Raw genomic sequence first — 19526 nt, 5'->3', positions numbered from 1 at the left:
ATAATTTACAGAGTTATAAAGTTATTAAACTAGCCACTGAGGACCTCCCTGCTGACAGTTTAGGGTTAATTGATTCTTAGATGTGGGTGGGTCAGACTCCTGTAGCTTTACACACACTTGGTTATCGCCTGCTCCTCTTACATGGCTTGTAATGACCAGACAATGTAGTGCTTGCAGAATTAGTTTTCTTTCTTGAAAACCTCATTTATGAAGATTTCTGTCTTATGGTTTTCATGAATGAGTAGCTAGTAGTATATATTAAGGAAGTCAAATTCCGGCTATTTTACAGTTCTTTTGCCATTAGGACTGTGGTTATATAAATTATGCTTTACAGAAAGAAAGAAATATATTTAAGGATTATTCCAAAATGTAAATTAAGTCATTTTGAAGACATATTGTGAATTAAGTAATTTTGAAGCCATTTATTTAAACAAAAATACTTTCATTAGTTCCTACATACATAAATGGAAGATTGTTAAATATATATTTTATGGATATATATATTATTTTTCAAGTAGATAATTGTAAACTTATATAACCAGTTACAAAAATGTCATATTAAACTCATATTTCTCTGGAAATAATACATACAGTAATAATTTTCATAAATAACTAGTCTTTTGATGTTCTAAGTGGTTTCAATGGAAGTCAAAATACAGCTGTTAATCATTGTGCATCATCCATGGTCCTATTTAAAAAGGGAAGAATGGACCGATTAATATTTAGTATGCTAAAGTAATCAATAATTTATTTTTTTGTTTAGAATCTAGTGATGTTTCTTAGTGAAGCTGTTGACTGGATGATTCCTGATATTCCAAAAGATATCAGTGAGCAGATAAAAAAGGAGAAGACTCTGCTCGTGGATGTGTTTCTCAAGGAAGAACAGGAAAAACTGCAGTTGATTCAAAACTTTATCCTGAGAGATCGACCCACCCAGCAAGAGCCTGAACCAAAGCAGGAGAATGGATTCCGACGCAACCGGGCTGCAAGCTTTCAGTTTACTCGAGAGCAGCGAAGCAGCTATATGTCCTTCAGTTCCCACCACACAGATGTTTGAAGTTTGGCTGTATGGAAACTCAGAACTTTACTATGAAGGGGAAATAAGCCATTGTTTTCATATTCTGTGTGCTGAAAATGAACACAAATGAGAGTTTTGCTTCTTCACCTCATACATTATGCTCTAGTCAACTACAAAAATTGCTACAAAACAGAGGAATGGTGCACAATCCAAAATAGTTGGTCCAAAGATACTTTAATTAAATGAGCCAAGCTGCTTTGCACTATTTTCATTTCACTGATGGACTGTTAAAAATCATATGTAATGAGAATGAAAGGACAAAACTGAAATCTTTTACAGTTTCCCTGTGGGAGCGAGTAATGAATAGCCTTAGTCAATACATGCAACTTAGTGTATGAATCAGAGTTTTCTTTCTGGACTGAATCATAAACATGCCCTATTTCCGATATGACATTAAATTAATGCTATATGTGCTTTGTAAAAAAAAAAAAAATCAGTATGCAAAAAGGGGAAACCCTTGTACTTTAAGTAACCGAAAGCTTTTGGGAAAATGGACTCTTTGTACCACAATACTTTACCTGTATGACAATAACACCTTCTTAAGTATCAAAATATAAAATAAATCAACACATCTTTCACTAGTAATTTTAAAACTGAAGTTATTTTTTAAGGCAGATGAGATTGTTTTCAGTAAATGTACATGTTTTGGAGGCAGAGGAAAATGTACACCTACATTTTTATATAGTAACAGTGTGTATTTAATGTTCAAGTATAGAATTTGAAACCAAAAGGAGAAATTGTTTATTTATACATACTGAGGGATAAAACAAGGGAGATGCTCAAAATACAATAAAAAAGTGAAAATAATTCTTAATAATACTTATTAATAACATATCTTTGTCTGGTAAATATGACTCATCCACTTCCAAATCCCCATATCCACTCACTGCCTTTCACCATTTGTGCTACCCATAATCCCTCACCTTGTGTGCTCCCCATAATTTGTACTTTCTTGATGAATTTTTAAGTACAAAAGGAATAATGCAGTCTTCCTACTAGTTGGCAACTATATATATATATTTTTTTTTAATTTTGGCTGTCAGAAGAATGTGTTTTCTTTCTGGGACATATTCTATACATACAAGGCCTATTGTCCCCTGTGCCAAGCAAATCACCCCTTTAACTCCTATATATAGTATTATGTCATATTTTAGGAGAACAACCCTAAATTGCAAAACTGTGTAATTTTCATTTATATTTGTTTTACACTGAATAGTGGTTGGCACTCGCTTGAATAATCCATTTATTGTTACCATCTTACTCTCACTCTCTCTCTCTGCTACTTTGTCAGTTTCTGTTATATGTAGATCTCCATTTTCCCTTCAAGCATTCCTGGTGAAGTCAGACTCAACAATTCCAAATCCAAAAATTGCCTGCCACGGCCTACTACTGGACTTATTCTGCCAAAAAGCAGAGCTTCTTGGGGATCTGTTTATTAAATAAATTATAATTTGGTCTATCATTCTTATTAATGGAAAGAAAGGTATGTATAAAAGTTTTCTGTAAATTCTTTCCTGTGCACAGGAATTTTAGGCTACACTTAACTGTAGGATGGAATCCCATCACTCACTTCTAGACCAGACAGCCTTGTATTACTTGTTTTGAGACCATGAGCTAAAAGCAAAATATGTGTTTTGCTGTATCCATGCTAATGAACCATACCAAATTTGCAAATTTGTGCCCTAAGGTTGATGTAAATATAAGTGGACAGATACTATTTGAAAATACTGTAATGAAGATTTTAAAGTCACTAAAGATGTAATCAAAAAGCTTCAAATTTCAGACTCAGATGACTGGTAAGCAAATTTCCCTTCCATAGGGATCCCCCGTATTTGGTTAACCGGACATACAATTTAAAGATTTTTTTTCTGGGAATTGTTTCAATTTCATTATTTTCACTTTTAATTTAGAACTTCAGTAAAAACAATATTTGGAATTACGTTTTCTTCAAGATCACATTGAATTTTGATTCCATTTTTGGACTTACATTGTGACAACACAACGTATAACTGCCCGTGAGTAAATATCATTTCTTTTTCTTTTATAAATAAACCAACTTTTTCTAATGTTTGCCCTGTGATTTGTTAATTATCATAGCAAAAGGTATTCTAACAGGGAAACTGTAAACGTTTTAATACAAATGGCATATCAAGGTCTCTTTTGGTGTGTAATGTTATTTACGGAATATATACTACATTACATTTCTGTCACCGGTTAAAATTTTACATGATAAAATTGTTCAACCAATTTTTAATCCAACTAATCTTGTCCCTTTGCAATGCCTATCACTCATACAAAATTACGTAATAACATTACGATACAACTTTCTTTCAACAGTAATGCAGCTGGTGGGTGACCAGATGGTGTTAATGCGTGTAGATATTCTATGGGATATTGTAGGTTGATGTTTTCATCTTCCATACCATCTTCATCAACTGCTTCAGCATAGTCTATTGATATGCATTTAATAAACTTTCTGTGTAATTAATCAACAATTTTCACGTTAATTAGTTTGACTTCTTCGTTTCTCACTCCTAGGATTGCCCATGTACAGTACTCATTTCTTCTGTTGATAATCCTTCGGGATAAAATTCTTCAATAAGATTTTTACATAATAAGTCTTCTTTTATTGTGAGATTTTTAATTTAAAGCTGCCAATGTCTAGTAGCCGGTTTGCAAAATCATCCGAATTTTTATTTGCTTGCATATTTTTTTGTAATTTGAATTGTTGAAATAAAGACAATAGAGGGGCATGCATCGTAAATCTGCTTTTTGGCCTCCTTTTTTGACTTCTGGTAGAACTTGTCTAAAGTCGCCTCCCAGTATAAAGGTTTTTCTTACAAATGATTTTTCAGATCCAAAAACGTCCCAAAACATTTTGTCAATTACATTTAATACTTTTTGTGGGATCATTGATGCTTCATCCCAAACAAATATTTCATTCTGTTGCATTTCTTGTTTCATCTTTTTTTCCATTTCAATGTCACATTTTCGTCTGTGATATTTAAAGGTAAGTTAAATGTCTTGTGAGCCATTTTAACGGTTGGAAGAAGAATTGCTGCTATACCTGTCCATGTTATCGATGTAATGTTTTTGCATAGGTGTTTGCAATAATAAACTAAACATTTATACAAAAATGTTTTTCCTGTTCCGCCTGGTCCATCTATGAAGAATAACCACTGCTTAATTTCTCCGAGAAGACATTTTGGAATTGTGTCAAAAATTGATCTTTGATCATGTAATTGTGAGTACATTTCCTGATATAATTTTCTATGGTCTTCCACTGTTATATCTTGGTCTACTGTTATCTCTTTCTTTACCTCTGATTCATTTATTTCTTATGGCAGTCCAAATTGCTGCATTGTTAAATCTTCTGCTTCCAACAATTCTTTGATGACTGAAAGAGCCATTTGTTCATTCGACTTTTTGGCTAATGGTCGTTTGAACGCTTCCCGTAATTGTAAAGCATCAACTTCACCTGTCATAATTAAGTACACGAAGAAGTGTCTTAATTTGTCAGGCATCAATACAGAAGTGGCATCAGACATCAATTCAAACATATAGTTGTCCGATTTATATAACCCAGCTGCTCGTGCTGCTTCTTGTAAAGTAGCATATGTAGTTCCATCTATAGTTAGAACATCTTTGTACAACTTTGCTCCTTTCGACTCACATAACAACAATTTTAAATGAAACTATTCGATATCTTTTGGTGATACAATATTTAATCAAGCAACACTTTTGCAATTAATTTTTCTTGGATGCCACACTCCTTTTTGTTTTTGCCATGTGTAAGGTTGAGGTATTTGCGCATACATATATGCTTTTACATTTATGTCAGTTTTATTAAGCTTAAAATAAGCCAATAATTTTGTATGTTTAGTTTTTGCTACCTGTAAATCTTCTGTTTCTTCTCCTTCTTTAAATTGAATCATATTTTGACCTGGTAAATGAATCGGTAATAATTCAACAGAATGACTTTGACCGTGCATTGGCTATTCCATTAAATGCCACCCGCTTTCTATTGCACTGACATATCGAGTATCTAAATATGCTTGAATTTCGTCCTGAGACTGTTCTTTTCATAACATTACGCATACTCTATTGTGCCCTTTATGAATGTACTTATAGATGTACTTAATACTCATCACCGATGCACAATACTCGACATTAATATGACAATCGAATATTTTGAGCAAATACAGGTTATATGGTACAATCATTGAATTATCAATCATCACAATTTTTCCATCTTTGTTTCCGTGATAAATGCATTGTTCATTTTGATTATCTCTTTGGTGATAATCTGTTGTTTGAACGAAAGCTTTAGGAAATATTTTTTAACACTTTTTTTCTTTTGAGTCCCGACATGCTGAATCTTTTAAATGAGGTCTGTGAGACATGTGTTTCATGTCTTTGTACTATAATTCAGGATTGGTTTCTCTGTTTGGAATTTCAGTACAGATAAACCCATCTACATCATCAGCAATTAATAATTTTTTTGTAAAGTAGCCAATAAATGCATGTGAGGTAAACCCCGTTTTTGAAAGTTGATCATGTAAATTTATGCTCTGATTTGACTGAACACCGTTTTGAGTTCTTTCAATAAAATTAAGACTTTCTGATAAAAGAATCTACTTACAAAAGTCAGAATATCCAGAGCCAATGTAACTGGTGGCATTGTTCTCAAGAATCTGCGGATTTCTGGCAATTGTGGATTGCACGTCATTGTAATAAATAAACCTGGCCGACCAATAGTTCGGGATATTACCATTGCATCATGATATAATTGTTGCAATGCTCTTGGATTACCTTGATACCATGATAGGAATATTACTGCTTTACCTATTTTGAATTTGTCTGAACTATTGATATTTGAATTTTGAACATAATCATTGAGACCATGCATATGTTCCATTCTAAGTTTTGCTTGATTCGGCTTAATAAAGAAGAGATGATTAGCTTTGACTTTTAGATATGTATTAATAATGTAATGTTGCATTAGACATTGAGATGACAGAAGTAGGTTAAATACATTGGAACATATCGCTAATTTTTTCCCAAAATATTGTGTTGGTGTCATTCGTTTTTCTGAATTTGTGTGTTTAATATTGAACAACCATCCTGTTTCACCATCTGGGAAAAGCAAAGGAAAGAGTAATGGATCAGAATGTGTCGAATTATTAGACAGAAATGTCGATTCGTGTTTTGCTTTTCGATAAACACGAATATCTACTCTGTTTTGGATATTTCCATCTTTCAAAACTATTATTGTCTGCGGTAAGTTGGCACCTTGCCCAGGATTGGTTCCTGCCTTGTGCCCTGTGTTGGCTGGGATTGACTCCAGCAGACTCCCGTGACCCTGTGTTCGGATTCAGCGGGTTGGAAAATGGATGGATGGATGAAAACTATTATTGTTGATAATTCGTCACATGTAGGTTTATTATTAATGTGACCGTGATCTTTCGGATTTATAGAAATCCAAGAAAACTTCTTTGTCCATGTTTTGCCGATAAATTTCATGTAAAATGCGATACTTTGGGACATATGGATTTGTATCCATTATTGGCTATATAATTTGTAATACATCCGATCATTTAACTCTATGTTGCATCACTTCTCAGTGATCATACATATACACCTGACCAAATTGTGGTTTATTTGAAATGAAACTTGTTGTTGAAATTAAACTTGTCGTTGTGGTCTGCGGGACCACAGATTCTCATAGTGTATGGTCCATTATTGTGTAAATCTACTTTTTCAGCATTGAATGATGCGAACGCAAACAAATTATTGTAGACTCCTATATTTTGCCTGTATTGTTTGTGGATTTCATTTTCACCAAACATCAAATCTTTTAATTCTCTTTGCTAGGCCTCTTCATTTTGAAGAAACACTAATTTTCCCTGATGGCAACACAAATTAGACAATCTATAAGTCTCTGGCTTAAACTTCAAAGTCTTACAATATTTACATACTTCTGACATATCACCTATGTCCATATATTCAATCTCTATTTGCCTTTCCGTTATTTCATCAAGTAATAATTTCCCTTTGTTAGTGCAAGTGCAATCTATATTTTCTTTTTTATGATAGTTTCAAATTTTACTGCTTTCATATTCTGTAACTTGCTCTACAGTTTTTTTTGAGTCTTTTGAATTTCATTATCTCTAACCGTTTCTGCTTTTGTTTTGCCCTCTCGTTTTTGAACCTCTTTATGATGCTTTACTTTGTCTTCTACGCTTTGTCTTTTATTTCTGACCTCGCTTTGTCCTGCTAGTTTTTCAATTACACCTGGTCCGTGATGATTATTATTTTCCCTTATTTTGAGTAACAATTTCCATTTGTTTGCGCTAATGTGCTTTTTTTTTCATACTTTCAAATTTTACTGCTTTCATTTTCTTTAACTTTCTCTGCATGTGTATCGCGCCAACATTTTTGAACATCTTTATGAAGTTCAACTTTGTCTTTTACTGTTTATCTTTTATTTCTGAGCCTGAATAGACCTCCTTGGTTTTCAAATCCACTTGTTCCAGGCTGATTATTACTTTCCTTATTTTCTTAATTTGCACATAGATTATTATTTTTCTATTTTGCATTCTTTTCGGTCTCTTTTCTCTGCGCTGTTCTTTCATCTTCTCTTAGACATTGACATTTCATCTAGAACACATTATCCTTATATGCTTTATAAGAGCTGAGAGCACAGGACCTGTGTCTGCTAAAAGCCTTTACACGACTAAGAGTTTAGATGGTCTTATTTGCAAATGGTTGTAAGTAGGGCGTGACTTGAAAGAATCTCATGTTCCAAGTCCCTGCGAGATGGTCTGTGAGAACATCATGTCTCGTCTCCATGTCAAGATTTTTTTTTTATACTAGAGAGATTTTCTTACAGGAGGCAACATCACCTTATCTCATTTGGGCTCCAAATTCTGAAATGATAGTAGTTATTCTGAGGGCTTTTGAAATACCATAGAACATGATCTTTACATAATGTTCACATTGAAATTGCCATGGATGGGTGTGCAGACATTCTTTATTTTACAGTATGAACTGCAGTCTGAAGTTGAATACATTACACTTCTATCACCCTGAGAGAGAGAGAGAGAGTGACACAGACTTGCAAACTTTACATACATTTTTATACTCAATTGCTATTTACTTAAATATCTGTCTGTCTGTTTACTTGTTCTTTAATGATTCACTTTTATATTTTGAATTTTGAATTCAAATTATTGCTGACAGTTTATTACAGAATGTAATTGCAGGACACTGAGATGACCTTTTTCATTGATTGCTGGCTTACTGTTGTCGATTTGTTGCAACTTTAAATCTTTTGTGATTCTTTTTTTATGAACATCTTGAAATGTGTTCATATCATGTTGACTGAAATTAATCCATTTTAAACTTATCTGAGGTGCAACTTCAATAACATCTACTTGTGTTTTTAGTGACATACTAATGAATGTGCTCACCACTGGATGTTTTGCCCTAGAAATTTCTCAGTCTCCTTTAACTGCTGGTCATTTTGTCTTTTCATTTATGTCACTATTTCTTACCTAATGTTGAATATTGAGAATAACATTAATTAGAGGTACATACATAAACTTAATAAACTTAGCAGACTTAAACAAATTTCTTATGACAATTATTCAGCCTGGAGCACACTTATTAACTTTAACATATTGTTTATTTTAATTTCTTTATTGCCACAAATCACAAAGAAAATTATAATATATATAATAGCTCTAATAGAAAACATTTCACAAAAATACAAATGTGTCAAGACTGTAATCTGCTATTCAGCAGTCTTTCAGTACTGAGTTTGATGTTACTGTCATGTAAGATAGATACACATGCAGAGCCCAGGCTCATGTGTGACAGTAAAACATCTCTGCCAGAGGCATATGCCAGCCAACCATTTCTGCCAGAATATACATTATTCACAAGGATCTGTGAGAAATTATACACCAATTATTAGGCCGTCTACCAAAGTTCTGAAGCTGGGGTGGTTCACAGGAAGAAGTTTATTTTTAGGGAACTGGCATATTGTTAGATGGTGATTAGGACATTCATCAGCACTCTTTGGTCTAATGTATGCTTTTGAAGTCATAATCTGATTACAAGTGAGTTAATGTCTCTTATCTACACCGTATTAGGATAATCTCCAAATGCAAGTTTATGTGCAGTTAACTGCCTGTAGCCTACCTTAAAACCAGCTCCCTCAATGGTAAATCACTGTTACTCTCATCCCAATCTCATTATCCATAATGAAACAAACACATATTGATTGTCCATTGTCCTTTGAATGTATGGTGTTTAAACCTAATTAAAAACTCCTGTCTTATCCAGTTTATTGTTCTTTATTACCCAACAAAGTACCATGGAATTTTCTTAAGTGATTTGACTGAATTACTGGCCCTGTTAACTACAGCCAAGAATGCATGGTTTGGCAGTTGTTGAGAATGGCTGTGGGAATCTTAAGAATTTTGCTTCATGTGTTTAATAAGATCCTTTAACCTGAAACTTCCTCTCTTACTATTTCTTCTAATGTAAAATGTGGTAAATAGCATATCTTCACTTTTTAGTACAAAATTTAATGACTTAACTTCCTTTGTTAACCAAAGTTTTCCACTCTCTTATATTCATTTTAGTCTCTCCCACCAACTCTTTTAACAAAGCTTCCCTAATTTCATGATCTTCCTGGAATAACTTATCCATTAAACAAAGTTTATTTGTGTACACAGAATCACATCCCCACCACTTTCAGCAGATATTGCCTCCTTAAGTAATAGTCACTATAATAATAAATATCCTCTGGGATTCTGGGTCTGTAGTAGATGATTTGAAAATTTCTCCTGTAACTATGACATTAAAAAAATCTGTCTTTGACCCATCAAGTTTGTCAAGTCTAGATCCAAAATGAATTGTTGCGGGCAAATGGTTTAAATTCAGACAACATGATAAAATTATTGCAATCTGTGAAACTGCTCTGCTGGCAGAAGTCTCTTGGCTAATTGGCATCTGAATCCAGCACAGTATTTGATATAGTAGTTCTCAGCATTTTAACTGAGTTGATCACAGTCCTTTACAGCCCCCAAAACAAATAGTATCCTGCCTCTATTCTCCAGGGGTGTAGGCAGGAGTTTATTATTTTGGCAAAAGCTTTAAGCTTGCATATCATGTTTGGGCAGATAATACTCAGATTTTTTTCAGTGTTAAAACATGGTTTTTTACAGATCTTCTGTGTCAAGACCAGGGGCCTCATGTATAATGCCGTGCGTAGAACTCGCACTATAACATGGCGTAAGCACAAAAGCCGAAAATCCAGATGCAGGAATCTGTGCGTACTCCAACTTCCACGTCCTTCCGTTACATAAATCCCGATCAGCGTGAAAACTAACGCTCGTGCACACACATTATGTAACGCCCCAAATCCTCCCAGAATTACGCCTATTTGAATATGCAAATCAATATAAATCGCCCTTAAGCGCAGCCTTCTGTGAAAAGACAATGGGAAAAGCACGGGGAAAATATAAGAATTTCAGCGAATACCAAGTGGAGGCAAAGGAAAAACATACTATTTGTTCAAATAAACCGTGGTATAATCAACAAAATGAAGTTGATCGAGTGACATAGCGTGTTGGAGAAACTTGAAAGCTCACATTCACAAAATCGCACAGTGCCGGAAATAAAAAAGAAGTCACATATCAAAGTTGCAGTGAAAAGAAGAGTTGTAAGCCCACTGTCTGAGTGTCATATGAAAGTTTATTAGGGTACAGAGAAAAAAGGCACACGGTGGGGAAAAAGCACGAAATGTCAACTTTAATCTCGAATTTTCCACTTTAATCACGTAGTTTATTTTGTCATTTAGTAGAACATTATAAACTTCATCTTAAAATCATTTAATTAACCAGTTTCTCAAAATTACATCGTAATTAAAGTAGCACGTTAAATGCTTTGTTTTGTATTTGATCTTCTACTCGTATGTGATCTATGTGTGTGAATCACTACTTGCTTCTTAAACCGGCTCTCTTCCTCCAACTGGACACAGAGTCCATATTACAGCTCTCTGAATAACTAAAATACTGAGATGTATACATGATATCATTTTCATGATGATAGGAGCTAAAGCACATTATTAAACATGTGTTTCATGAGCCTCGTGCTCATGACAAGCATTTATCTTTTGTCGAAATTTGTCGCTGTTTTTAGCTGTGTTGTTATTTTCTCTTTCTGTTTTATATTCAATATATATTGGCGTGGCCGCCCCAAGAGTCCTTGCTTTTCCCCAAGTAACAGATCGCCATACAATCAGCTCTGTAATAGACGTTAAGCCATCTGTAAGCTTAGCGCCGATTCTTCAAAACGTTTAAAGAACATTGAAATATCTTCGTAGTACATGTTTAATTATTCTATCCTTCATGACACTCCCAGTGAAGAATATAGATTATTTAAATGAAGTTAAAGTTTTATGTGTATAATTTAACAAACATATTTTGCTGCATTTCACCTTAAAAATGATATCGTCATCATATGTAAATACGCGCTTTATAAAGTGGCCCAGGTTGTGAGATATTATAACTGTAGTGCAAGTTTACAGTGGGGTGATTGTACTTATAAGTACAAACCGTTCTACAAGGAGCAATTGCTTGAGTGCATTTAAAGTTCTTGGGATGAAACTGTTTCTGAACCGTGAGGTCCGTACAGGAAAGGCTTTCAAGCATTTTGCAGTGGCTGAGACAGCGTGTCCTTAAAGCTGTATACCGATAATTCTCTTTCCGATCAGCTGCTGCTGTGATTCAAACTCAGATACAGTGATATAAATACTCCGAGTTGTGCAGTGAGAGCAATATGGAAAAAGATGATCCGCTGTGGCAACTCGTAACGGGAGGAGCTGAAAGAAGAAGAAGAAGAAGAAGAAGGAGAAGTGAGAGTAACAACGCTAAAGCAGTTATGGTATTTGGAATACTATGGCTGTTCCCTGGACCATTATATTGTTACGAGTTAATTACAATCAGATGCATTACACTAATAAACAATATGCGGTTAGTTTATGTGTATTTATAAAGCCGCGTCATGAAAATAATGAGTAATCACACAAGAACAGTACCATTGCTTTGACGCTGGGTGCCGCCAGTTTGCAAAACCGAGCGGAGAACTTGCGTACGACAAGGCATGAGGTACCGTGGAAAAGTGCGTGGCTTTACGCCAAGTGTAGCTTTTATACATCGCAATTTGAACGTGGAAAAGTTCTTACGCAACATTTCTGTGCGTACGCACTGTTTATACATGAGGCCCCAGGTCATTCTCCCTGAAAAATAGATTATTTCTCCTCGTAGCCTTTGCAGATCACACTTATTTCAAAATAGGCAATAGAAGAATAAATCACTCTAACATTAGAAAAAATAGCACTCAGTATGACTTCTAATGCTAATTTTACTTAAGTGTTTGTAAAGATGAGAATCTTATCATCAAGAAAGCAACAGAACCAAGGATTTATTCAAAACTGTTGTGCAGTGACTTGGCAAAGAGAAGAACCACCAGAGGATTGATAATTTTTTAAGAGCAATAAAAAATAATTGAAATAAATGACGCAGTTGCTCTTTGCATTAATTTTTCTTTTGATGGTCAGAGCATTCTAGCAAGTTTTTGGTTATATATAAGTAGTTGTGTTGGACTATCAGGTCTGTTTGATTTTATATTTGATCTCTGGATGTTTACATTTGAAAAGAATCTTGCCTCACACCCTAAAAAATTAATCATATGTTTGCATAACCATCTAAAGGATAAATCACTGCGACATTATCATTGTTGATTGTATTTATGATCTTGAAGAATTTTTTGCCGGATGGGTGGAGCACAATGTCTTGAAAATTAAAACAGCAGCAAAACAGAGCTTATCTTTATTGACACTAATGTTCAACTTAAACACAATGGTAATTCAGGGCTACATTCTAAAAGTCACAGAACATGCCTTTGTCTGTGACATTAAAAACTATTATATCATTTTTGTTTGTTCTCTTCCTTATTCAGCTTATAAATAGAAAATACAGAATGCTGTCTTTTTTGTTTCTAACTGTCTAATGACACTGATTCATTTGTTTATGATTTTATCTTATACTTTCTGTAACTGTGTCTTATCCGTTACCATTTTGAATCTGTTATCTAATATTCTGTTTATTAAAAACTCTTAAGCATTCACAGTAGTGAGCATATAAAGCCTGCTTTGTTCATCTTCATTGTCTCCTAGTGTCTTTCAAGATTAAGCACAAAATTGTGTTTCTGACTATAAAGCTTCATCTGACCTCACACTAGGCTGCATCAGTGATCTGTTGTATAATTTCATCCTAGTGTACCTCCATCTAACCACTAACTATGGTTGATTGACCCTCAAGTTCTATACCTCCAGGCTTTAGGATAACCCCCCAATGCTTTTAGTTCATTCCTGCTGTAAAATCACTTGAAGCCTTTATGCTAAATTTCTTATCCCTTCCTTTAGTATTACTACCCCAAGTAGATTTTTCTTAAGATGTCCACTGTCAGATACCATTCTGTTGTTTATGCCTGTATTGTTTCCATGTGCTAATGCAAAACTGTTTCTAATACAGTACTTCTGGTATTAGATTCTATGCACTAATTATTTGAACTTTGTGTTATATCTAATGTTCTGAATATTTATTAAGTGCTAAATGAACTACTACATTTTATTATTTCTTTACTTCTGTTGCTTATAAAAAAGAAGTTTTGAAACCTTCCCAAGTCTATTTGTTTCGGTTTTTTTCCCTTCATAGTGAGATTGTAATATGAATGTTCATCCATTTTCTTTTTGTTTCATATTCCGTTTTACTTTTCCTAGTCTATTATATCTGATGTTTTTGTATTGCTTCCTGCCTGTCATTCTTTCTGACTCTCTGCCTCTTCCCTTTGTCTCTATGAAAATCTGTCCCAACCAATTATGAGTTCCTATAGAGTCTGCTGTGGCTTTCTTTTCTCAGGAAAGCTTTCAAAACTCGCTTTTTGTTATGTACGATAGATACTTTACTGATCCTCAAGAAGACAGTGCAGTGTTACAATATTAATAAACACATTACATAAAATACCCTCAAGTAAAAATGAACAATAAATAAATGCATACACAGTAAAACTTTCTAAAAAATGTGCAATTTAGACTCCATATTTTCATTAGATGAATGGTTGTTAGATTCTTTTTTTCATCTCACACTAAGGTACTAAGAAATGATTTCTTGGTCCAATTATGTTTTGTGCTATTCAGAATTGACCTTGTGAAAAAGTAACTTGGCTAAAAAATGGAAATGGATGATCCCATTTAATTTAAATAACTTTTCCTATTTATTCAAATACCTCTCCAGTTAAAACTCAAGTTTACTGTCACATGTACAAAGTATACTGATGTTCTTATCCCTTATTTTCACCTGAGGATATACTGTGCATTCTCTACAGTATATAATTCTGATCTGTGCGTGTTCCCAGGTTGCTTTACACAAATGTTCTTACTTTGTCTTTTTCCATAGTCTCAGTTTTCCTGTTTCTTAACACAATATTATATATGTGCTTGCTATAAATTTCCTTCACGCCCTCAGTTTTTTTCCCCTCCCTACAGGGTGCCTGTGTCTACCATATATTATTATGGGTTCCTATTAAGTCTCTTCCCAGCATCGTTTACAAACCAAACTTTTCACCAGTTTGGTCACCTTCAGTTTATTATACAGCTATTTAATTTTCTCATTTAGCTCTTATCAAAGAAAAGTCAAATTATGTTGACCTCCAGTAAGAGTCTACTGAGAAAATAAACTACACCACAGAATTGTATCCTTATGTTATAATTCAATCCACATGGACCAGTCCTCTTCAAAAATTAATAATGCACTTTTATTGAGATTCCAAAATCTTAGGCAACAGAAAATAAAAAAAAACATAATAAGTTTCATGAAACTGGAGTTCTAATTGTATTATACTACACATTTGTTGGCTGAATATTTTTCTTCACCACACATTTTTATTATTTTACTGTATACCTTTATATTGTAAGAATTCCACAATTATTAACTATTGTTTCCCATCGTTGTCTTTTCTGTTAAATTTTTGTATAAACTTAATATCATCCTAAAACTTCCATAATCCATATCAGGGTTACAGAGCATGCGGTCATTGCCTCTATAGATTCTGCATTTCCTTCCCCTGGGTTTTTTACCTGCTACCATGTTTTTCCTTCAACATCCTCAAGACATCAGCCATTCTTAACCTATCTTGTATAGGTGTGTGTCTTGTGCCAAATGCCAACGAGATTGAATGGCACTTAAACATCTGTGTTGGTTTACTTTTTATTTTGTTTATGTGAGTTGCTCATGGCAGACTGCATAATTTTTTCTTCTGTTATTATTTTATATAAAAACAATATTACTCCTTTGCTACTAAACTGACAATTACACTTTCAGCTCTACCAGACACTGAACTGATGTTGTTGTTTCTTACTTAGTTATGATGGTGTATGTGTTTTATTTTTTAAAAATTTACTTTGCCCTCCATTATTGTTCATAAATCTATGGATAGTGCAGTGTTTTTATGTTAACCACGTTATGTTTATTATCTCATCACTCATCATACATTCCATATTTTATTCTCTTCATAAATGTAACTTTGAGACTTTTAACTTTCTATACATTGATATTTTGGATGTGATTTCCAAGGCCTTGGACACTTCAGTTAATTTCTTTCACGTATTCAGTAGATGTCTCATGATTTATTTCTATAAAAGTAAATATTTCCTGTGAGATTTGTAGGTTTTGGGTGGTGCAGTGGTTGGTAATGCTGCTTTGCAGCTTCAGGGATTTAATGTTGCATTAATGCCCAAGCAGTGTCAATGTGGAGTTTTCACATTCTCTTGAAGTACTCTTGAATGTCCTCTCTGTTTTCTAGAAATCTTCTCAATGTCAGTCAGTTATCATCCAACCTATATCCTACACGGGGATACATGGGGAGGTCTACCGGAGCCAATCCCAGCCAACACAGGGCGCAAGGCATGAATAAACTACGGGCACGGTGCCAGCCCACCGCAGAGCACACACACACAGCACACACAAGGGACAATTTAGGATCACCAATGCATCTAACCTGCATGTCTTTGGACTATAAGAGGAAACCAGTGCAGACACGGGGAGAACATGCAAACTCCATGCAGGGTGGAACCGGGAAGAGAACCCATGTCTCCTTACTGTGAGGCAGCAGCGCTACAAATGCGCCACTGTGCTGCCCTCTCAATGTCAAAAGTTAATTGAAATCTATGTTTTCTCAGCATGAGTGCATTGGTGAATTTAGCTTGTGATGAAGTGATGTCCTCTTCAGGATTAATTCCGGCTTAGCACCTGATACTCCTTACAACTTCCAAATTAAAAAAATGGCTTAGAAATAGAAAGGTGAATGTTGAGGTTGCTGTTTCTCCAAGTTCTTTTATAAACATATATAGCAACAAGACCTGGAGAATGTTCAATGCCATAATTTTCTTTCTTATCTGGTGAGTATCTCAAGTATAAATTCAAAACATCCTCTCTTTCAGACTTCTAGGAGCTGCACAGCAAATTATACAGCAGAGCATTTCTGCTGTGTAATTTATCATTGCATTTAACCAGTTTAAAATTCTTCTTGTTAATGTAATGTTCATTTTAAACCGTACCTGTTTGATTCAGAAATTCCTTTGGGCTGTGAGTTAAGTATGATTGGATTTTGAGTCATTTACAGCTTGATTTAAGTGAGTAAAAATGTCCACCCGATGCCATTTTAACTTCATTTTGAAACTTTTCATTTGGGATTTTTACTTCTTGTTGCTATGTAATATAAGATCTATATTTTGTATTAAATGTACCCCTAGTAATAAAAAGTATTAATAATCTACATATAAAATGTATTGATTGGAACTTGATTGGTTAATCCTTTACCTTTTTTCTTGGTTTTAAGAATTCAGAAACCTCTATATTCTCACTAATATATTTTTTTGACCTTAGATACATTTTACTGTTTGTTGGGCTAATATTTTAACAGTGGAAATGATATGCTTAATTTGTATGTGTGTGTTTTTATTTAACATCTAAGAGAAAGATTTTGATTTTTTTTAAAGTTACTCATCAGTGCCTCATGCCACCATTTAAAAATTTCAGCAGGCTTTTAATGTGTTGCCAGAAAACATTGCATTTTTGGGGAACTCCTCTGAGGATGCACAAGGAATCATGGCACGAAGGTTTACTAAATTTCATCACAGCACCATTAGTCTTTGTCTGAAATTATGGATATGAATGGTAAACAAATGTTGGTATATACCTTTAGGTTTTGATTTTCTGGTAACGATTCATAACTATCTCTATTTAATTCTAAGTCTTAGCATTTTGGTTATGGTTGAATAATTATGATCTTGTTAGCAATTCTTGTTTAACTATGATAAAGTGCAGCAAAATATGTTTATTATATTATACAGGTAAAACTTTAACTTCATTTAAATAATCTATATTCTTCACTCGGAGTGTCATGAAGGATAGAATAATTAAACATGTACTACGAAGATATTTCAATGTTCCTTAAATGTTCTGAAGAATCGGCGCTCTAAGCTTACAGATGGCTTAACTTCTATTACAGAGGTGATTGTGTGGTGATTGGGTATTTGGGGAAAGAAAAGCAAGGACTGCAGGGCCGACCACGGCAATATATATTGAATATAAAACAGAAAGAGAAAATAACAACACAGCTAAAAACACAGCGACAAATTTCGGCAAAAGTTAAATGCTTGTGTCATGAGCATGAGGCGGCTATGCAGTGTCCGCAACGGGCAGGGCCATCCACCGTGCATAAGCTACATTACTGACTTTGGCGGGTGAAGGAGCCACCGATTCTTTCTCTGCCCAGTGCCACCACAAGCCTAGAGCCGCCCATGAGTACTGCTGGAATAAATTATTTCATCGAAGGTCGCACACAATCACTGTGCCGTGAAACTCATGTTTAATAATGTGCTTTAACTCCTATCATCATAAAAATTATATCACGTATACATCTCAGTATTTTAGTTATTCAGAGAGCTGTAATATCATGAATGTAATGGATTCTGTGTCCAGTTGAAGGAAGAGAGCCGGTTTAAGAAGCAAGAAGTGATTCACACACATAGAGCACATAGAAGATCAAATGCAAAACAAAGCATTTAACATGCTACTTTAATTACGATGTGATTTGAGAAACTGGTTAATTAAACGATTTTAAGATGAAGTTTATGATGTTCTACTTTAATGACAAAATAAACTACGTGATTAAAGTGGGAATGTTGAGATTGAAGTTGACATTTCATGCTTTTTCCCCACTTTCATATGACACTCAGACAGAGGGCTACAACTCGCCTTTTCATGGCGACTTTGATATGTGACTTCTTTTTTATTTCCGGCACTGTGTGATTTTGTGAAAGTGAGCTTTCAAGTTTCTCCAACAAGCTATGTCACTCGATCAACTTCCTTTTGTTGATTATACCAAGGTTTAATTAAACCAATAGTATGTTTATTCTTTGCCTCCACTTGGTATTCGCTGAAATTCTTATATTTTCCCCCGTGCTTTTCCCATTGTCTTTTCACAGAAGGCTGAGCTTAAGGGCGATTTATATTCATTTGCATATTCAAAGAGGCGTAATTCTGGGAGGATTTGGGGCGTTACATAAAGCGCGTGCACGAGCGTTACTTTTCACGCTGATCCGGATTTATGTAGTGGAAGAACGTGGAAGTTGGAGTACTCTGTGCATTTCGACTTTTGTGCTTACGCCATGTTATAGTGCGAGTTCTATGCACGGCATTATACGTGAAGCCCCAGGCCCGTTGCTAACAACATCTACACGCTACTCTCTGTTTCTCTTTCTCTCTCTCTCATTTTGTTAGCATGTTATTTATACAGGGTGAGAAGAAATTAAAAGGCAGGTAGTGATTGTATTGTGGTCCATCCAAGCTACTTTGAGTAACTGCATCTGATTTAACAGTTGTTAGAGAAAAGATTTCTTTTGACCAGTGGTTTTGAACTGCAGTTTGTATTGGCCTTTTGTTTTTTTGTTGACATCCATCCTGAAACCAAAACGTGGCCTATGGATCAGATAAAATAACATCCAGATTAAAATGCAAGATATCTGTTCTGAACATGCTTACAGAAATTTCACCAAATTAAAGTAAAAAAATTTGTTGACCACAAAACATTTTTTAAGTGATTTGTCCAGTCCTAATCAAAGTTGGTTTAATGCATTTAAAGTATTGAACTGAAACCAATAATTCATAAAAAGAAAGAGAACAATCTGGCTGCCGATTAGATTACTTGGTACATTCAAGAAGATTATTTCTGCAGTGGAGATGAATGGGCTGAAAGAGAGATGGCTTGAAGTAATAGGGTTTTGTCAGATTTAAAAAGCTGAGTTTAATTG

General features: G+C 34.4%; 1 protein-coding gene across 1 annotated transcript in view; it reads left to right on the top strand.

Annotated features, from left to right (window-relative positions):
- The window catches only part of ano2b (anoctamin 2b), a 361358-nt gene extending 359699 nt beyond the window's left edge, over positions 1-1659 (top strand). Inside the window, exon 27 of the mRNA XM_039769975.1 lies at positions 764-1659. Coding sequence (XP_039625909.1) covers positions 764-1057 — 294 coding nt within the window. The 3' untranslated portion in view covers positions 1058-1659. The remainder of the gene's footprint in view (positions 1-763) is intronic.
- The last annotated feature ends 17867 nt before the right edge of the window (positions 1660-19526 follow it).

The sequence above is a fragment of the Polypterus senegalus genome, chromosome 11, assembly GCF_016835505.1.
Source record: "Polypterus senegalus isolate Bchr_013 chromosome 11, ASM1683550v1, whole genome shotgun sequence".
In the NCBI taxonomy this organism is placed as follows: Eukaryota; Metazoa; Chordata; class Cladistia; order Polypteriformes; family Polypteridae; genus Polypterus; species Polypterus senegalus.
Note: the sequence above shows the minus strand (reverse complement) of the source record. Positions and strands in the feature narration are given on the sequence as shown.